The sequence below is a fragment of the Myotis davidii genome, unplaced genomic scaffold (assembly GCF_000327345.1).
Source record: "Myotis davidii unplaced genomic scaffold, ASM32734v1 scaffold935, whole genome shotgun sequence".
NCBI lineage: Eukaryota > Metazoa > Chordata > Mammalia > Chiroptera > Vespertilionidae > Myotis > Myotis davidii.
The window spans coordinates 1,564,174-1,570,173 of record NW_006286974.1 but is presented as its reverse complement, the minus strand read 5'-3'; the positions used below and the strand labels follow the sequence as shown (position 1 = coordinate 1,570,173).

Here is a 6,000-nt window from a genome sequence, read left to right as displayed (position 1 = left end):
CAACCATAAAATTATTTTCGTTGCTACTTCATAACTGTAATGTTGCTACTGCTATGAATCGTAATGTAAATATCTGATATGCAGGATGGTCTTAGGCGACCCCTGTGAAAGGGTCATTCCACCGACAAAGGGGTTGTGACCCACAGGTTGAGAACCGCTGGTCTAGGCAGTGTACAAGGAACTGGGGATACAAAGATGACAAAGGCTGTGAGGGCATTGCTGGGACTCAGAGACCAGCAAATCCCAATTCCACTGCTGCCTCGAGTCTTCTCACTCCTGTATGCTTTGACCCCTTCAACCCTAAATGGCGACAGGTAGTTACCTTACTGAGTTCTTGTGAGGATTCCATGGGGGTAATGCAAGTAAAGTGCATAGCGTAATAACATAGCCCCCAACAGCAAAGACTTCCAATTTATAAGGGAAATAGCACAAATTAAACACAAAATGGATGATTAACTATTTCAACCACAAGGATGATGGAAAGAATTACTTTGGTGTATGATAATTTGAGAAATACATGCAAAACCAAGTGAGTTCCTGGATATGCCTTCCAAGGGCACAAGTCACTCCTGCACTCAGTTTTGAAGGACAATAACCCTCGGGGAATGAGTGAGAACCTGTGTTCAAGACCAGCAGCAGTGCAAAGAGAGTCCTGCTTTGCGCCCCTATAACTTCTCAAAGAGAACAGACCACCTCACTAAATGCCCAGAAAGCTAGCATCACCTAACCGTGGAGTGGCATGATCACTTGGACTGGATAAATGTCACAGCACAAATGTTCCTTTATCCAGAGTGAAACAGGGCAAAGAACTCCGTAATTTTACCACACAACCTAAAGCAGATTTGGGGCAGGGTTCAGGGAATGTCACATGACCAAGGCACTCCAACTCCCCCAAGATGATTTGTACTACCTGTGAAAAATGGCAGGAACATAAAATCCTGTCCATCTGACTCAGCCATATGTTCTAATCAAATCACACAAAGTGTGTGGCATCATTAGCAAAACCTAATGCCACACAGGATGAATTAGGGCACAAAAATGTGCTCTCCTTCTTCCGTGACTTTGGGAACTGCAGGGATTCCTCTCCCAGGTATGGTTCAGAGCTCAGGCAATTTGTCCTGAGACCACAGTTTGGCTAAAAAAACTCTGAAAAGTCATCACTTGCTCTCTGTAAACAAAAAGGAACTACCAACGCTTATCTGGTTTGCAAACTCTAGTCCTTTGTTGCTGCCAAGTTGGCCAGCAGGACAGACTGATAAATTAGAATGTGGTCAATTTTAAAGATTTAACTTCCCTTCGAGAGGCAACATTTTCTCTTGAGATCCCAAGCACACAGAATAATTCTCATTAGCAACGTCTGCAAAGACAATTTCATTTCTACATTGAGCTGCCAAAGAAGGGAGGACTGATTTGAAGGAAAGAAAAAAACTTAAATATACATAGTTTATAATACTAGGCTTGAGTGAAATCAGTAAGAAGCCATAGGAAAGCACATTAGTCCTTAGTTAGAGAAATAAGAGGCAAATCATGAATGCTCAGCAGAATCTCAGAATCTATTTTTAAAATGAAAATCATTCCTGGCTCAACTGGACAAGCTTCACGACAGTCCCATTTAACCATCTGGAAATACTTCCTTTGTTCAATTTTTGGAAACATTAAAAAAGAGAGACATAAAAAAGACAGCTTTCTCTCAAAGGTAAAGAACCGCCTATGTATATTGTCTTACAAAAATAGTCAGGAACAGGTTCTTACAATATTATTTTAGGCAAGCCATTTAACCTGTGTTCTTTTCTCCTCTTTATATAATTAGTGCTTATCTATACTAGTATATATATAAAAGCCCAGCAACCTAATGGTGTAACAATCAGAATGACTGGTTGACCAGTCGCTATGATGTGCACTGACCACCAGGGGGCAGATGCTCAACGCAGGAGCTGTCCCCTGGTAGTCAGTGCTCTCCCACAGTGGGAGCACCGCTCAGCACCAGGATGAGGCCAAGTCTTTGCACCTATCATAGACCTGAGACAATCCAGACTCTGGTCTGGCCCCACCAGCTGATGCAGGCCCTCTAAGGTGTGATTTAGAAAGAGTGCGGGGAGCTGGCATAGGCAGATTGCAAGAGGGGACATGACTGTGGACCCCTCAGGGAGTCTCTCCTGATGGCTGAGGATCCTGGAGCACAGCTGCCCTGAACATCCCCAATGGTCTCACTGACCTGTCATCACACATCAAGGACATTCACCGAGTGGCTTTGGGGTGCAAAGCTCTCCACCAGGTTCCTCCAGGACACAGAACACACTTTTACCCAAGACATTAGCCCGAAATATCAGCTCAGACTGATTTCCTCATTCAGCAGTCACTCAGAGGGCAGGTCCCAGCTGCTCGGCTGACCGGGATGAGCAGAGCTCCCACAGTGGGCGGATCCCCGCAGGCCACACCCCACCCCACCAGTGCACGAATTCATGCACTGGGCCTCTAATAAGGTAACAAAAGCCACAGGTATAAGTTCCAAAGACTGGTGCAGAAATGTTCACTCTTATGTTCACCATAGCAATGTTTAAGTGAATAGTATGAAAAGCTGAATGAATTCTTTTTTTTTTTTAATATATTTTATTGATTTTTTACAGAGAGGAAGGGAGAGAGATAGAGAGTTAGAAACATCGATGAGAGAGGAACATCGATCAGCTGCCTCCTGCACATCTCCTACTGGGGATGTGCCCGCAACCCAGGTACATGCCTTGACCGGAATCGAACCTGGGATCTTTCAGTCCGCAAGCCGACGCTCTATCCACTGAGCCAAACCGGTTTCGGCCTGAATGAATTCTTTAAGGCTGAATGAATCTGACCATCAGGCTAAGCCACGGAGTTGGAATTAAACCACAGGATGAAAACCACACCTGACTAGGAAAGGTAAACCAGGTGACCTAGTAAACTTCTTTCAGAAGCTGCTTTTTTAATTTGTGGAAACTGTCCCGGATGACATGATTATTATGAAGTGAAGTTATTAATAAGCATTCATGGACAATGCGTTCTACCGGGTGGAACAAACTCCAGTAGAGTCCAATAGGAAGAACAGAGCTGGAGTGACTCTTCCTGTGTGGGAACCAGGCTAGATTAGCTTTGAAAACAATATGGAACATTGTCATCACCCTGCGTAACTCAAAAAACAAAACTAACAAATCCCAGTGAAGCCATAAAATAAGTGTCAGGAAGTCCAACCCAGTTCTGTTTGTGCTCATTGCCAGCACAGATGCATTTTTTGAAATTACTTCCAGAAACAGCTTTGGGTGCTCCTGTTTTGCTGGTGTCCTAATCTATGCTTCATCTGCCTACTTGGGGCAACTACACTGAAAAAAGGTGTCTTGAAAGATACTCTTTACCTCCCTGTCCCTGGTAGGTATTAGGAACAGAAAATGGAGTCATTTAGTTGAGCTTAACATACTATTAGCAAAAGAAACAAGGATTCATTTTGCAAGAGCTTCTTTTTAGTAATAAGGTAAGACTCAGCCAAACCTTCCCTCTTTTACAATGTACTTTGTCTCATCAAAGACAATTATTCCCACCAATGTTCCCTCTCCTGGGAGGAGACATTCTAAGCAGACCACGTCTTTACTAAAAATATACCTGAGTCATTTACGCTGCTATTCCTCTTGGCATAAGCGCTCCGAACCACCTGCTCATAAACCTGAGCACCGATTGTCCTCATGTTGTCCCGGATCAGAATGCCTTGAGCTTGCATCATGAAGAGGTAGGTGTTCACTGCAGGAAAGAGAAGGGAGAGGAAAAAAGGGGTGAATTCAAAGTCAACCATTAAAACAAAAAACATATATAACTTTGGTTTCTTTACTTTTTTAAAAACTCTTTCAGCTCTAAAACCCTACAAATGCCATAACTCTGTTTTCCACACTGGGTTCAATGTTTTCAGGACACTAACATTCCTTGGGTAGCTAGTAGGACGTAGGGGCAATTTCTGTCAATATTCAGCAGTTGCAGAAAAACCATACATTTAAAAAATTATACTCCACCAGGTCTTCAAATATTCACTCTGTATTCTAGCAAGGGGACGATCAGAAAGACCTTTACGAATCATTAAAACCTTTAAAAAAGATCTCTGATCTCACATATATGCATAACCACAGAAACAGACAACGGTGCGGTGATGGCCAGAGAGACAGTACAATGTTTCTCAACCTTATGTAAAGTGTAAATAAAAGCATCTTTAAAAAAACAAGTTCTCTGATCTCTTTAATTCACCTTCTCAATACTTGATGGAAACCACTGACTGCTGTGCTTAGTGAAACACTCGGATCTAGGTCTGGTCTTGGCAACCTTATGAAAATGGTGAACTAAGACTCCAGCTACTTTTCTTTGGGGTGTTTGGAGAGAAAAAGAAAATAATGGAAGAAGGTAAGCAGTATTCACTCCCCACCCACCTCAGCCCTGGAGTCCTAAGTAATGGGAAAAGAGAAGGGGCCAAGTACAAGTGTCAACTGAAACATATTTGCTTTGCAATATGTACAAATATAAAATCATAATACTGTACAACCGATGCTAATATCAATTACATATTAATAAAAATCAGAACAGAACAAAAATATATTAACAAATGATTATTCTGATTAACTTCCCAATCACTGTCATTTTGGAAAAGTGAGTTCCACTGCGTTTTCTTTAAGTCTCTCTATGATATGAAACTCAGGGATCACAAATACAAGTGAATATAATTCTGGTGTTCCACTTGCCATCTCAAATACCATGCCATCTGTTTTCAAGAATCGAGAGGTCTAAAGACATAGCTTCTTAACTAGTCAATCTAATTTACTCACTTTGCCTGCACCACTGTGAAGGGGGGTGTCTCACAGGGTAGCACATTTGCAAACCTAAACTCTGGTGTGTTAGGATCCTCTGAACCCTTGGTCAAACTCCAACCAAGACCCAGGCAGGTACTCAATGGAGAGCTAGAGCCACTCCTCCAGACTCAATATACATGGCCTGCTGCGGCCCTGACTCTTCAACTAGACATCATTATCGTCTCAGTGTCCTGTACCTAATGGGCAGTAAATAACTACATGGGTGAAGTTTAGAGGTCAATTTACTTTATTCCAAGCTATTGTGTTTGGTGCTTGTGCTGGCGATGGGGGTGGACATGGGGACCCGCCAACTGCCTAACTCTCAATATTGAAAACCTCAGGTGGTCCACATTAAACAGGAACATAAAATATTTCAAAAGATTTCAAATCATCTCTGAGGTATATGTCGAGCCATAAAATAATAAACAAAAGAAATCAATGTCAGAATGCTTTCAGAAATGAGGTAGCACCTTCAAAGTAGGTCTTGCGTTGACTGCAAGGCAAGCACCTGCTTAATGTCTGGCGTTGGCTGAGAATAGATCAGAGAGTGTTTATTCTCTATAGCTGGAAAGTTACAAAAAAAAAGATAGCTTCAAATCCTTTAAAAAATGTAATTCTGTGAAACCTCTGAAAACAAAGAGTTACATTTCATTTTGTATTTATAGCAGATAGCACGGTGCCTAGTCACAGTGGTGGGCAGTCCATAACTATATGTTAAACATAAGATTTAAACTTCAATATCAAATTTCTAAAGTGGTTCTGTGGTATTTTTTATCCTTTGGGCTACAGAATATGAACATCGCATGTATCTACACTAATAAAAGAGAAAAATGGTAATTGGCATATGACGCTACCCTTTTCATTGGCTAATCAGGGCTATATGCAAATTAACTGCCAACTAAGATTGGCAGTTAACTGCCAACAAGATGGCGGTTAATTTGCATATGTAGGCACAATGCAGGGAGGCGAAAGGGAAAGCAGGAAGAAGCCCCCTGCCACTGACAGTGATCGGAAACCCAGGGGGGAGCTAAGAGCTGGGGGGCCGCCTTTGCCCTGCCCCCCAGCCATGATTGGAGAATCAGGTGCCTTTTCCACCCTGGCCAGTGATAGCAGGAAGTAGGGGTGGAGCCAGCGATGGGAGCTGGGCACG

General features: G+C 42.5%; 1 protein-coding gene across 1 annotated transcript in view; it reads right to left on the bottom strand.

Annotated features, from left to right (window-relative positions):
- Positions 1-6,000, bottom strand: part of B4GALT5 (UDP-Gal:betaGlcNAc beta 1,4- galactosyltransferase, polypeptide 5) — a gene marked incomplete at its 5' end in the record, with an annotated part of 77,664 nt that overhangs the window by 17,069 nt on the left and 54,595 nt on the right. Inside the window, one exon of the mRNA XM_006758815.2 lies at positions 3,625-3,759. Within this exon, the coding sequence (XP_006758878.1) occupies positions 3,625-3,759 (135 nt within the window). The remainder of the gene's footprint in view (positions 1-3,624; positions 3,760-6,000) is intronic.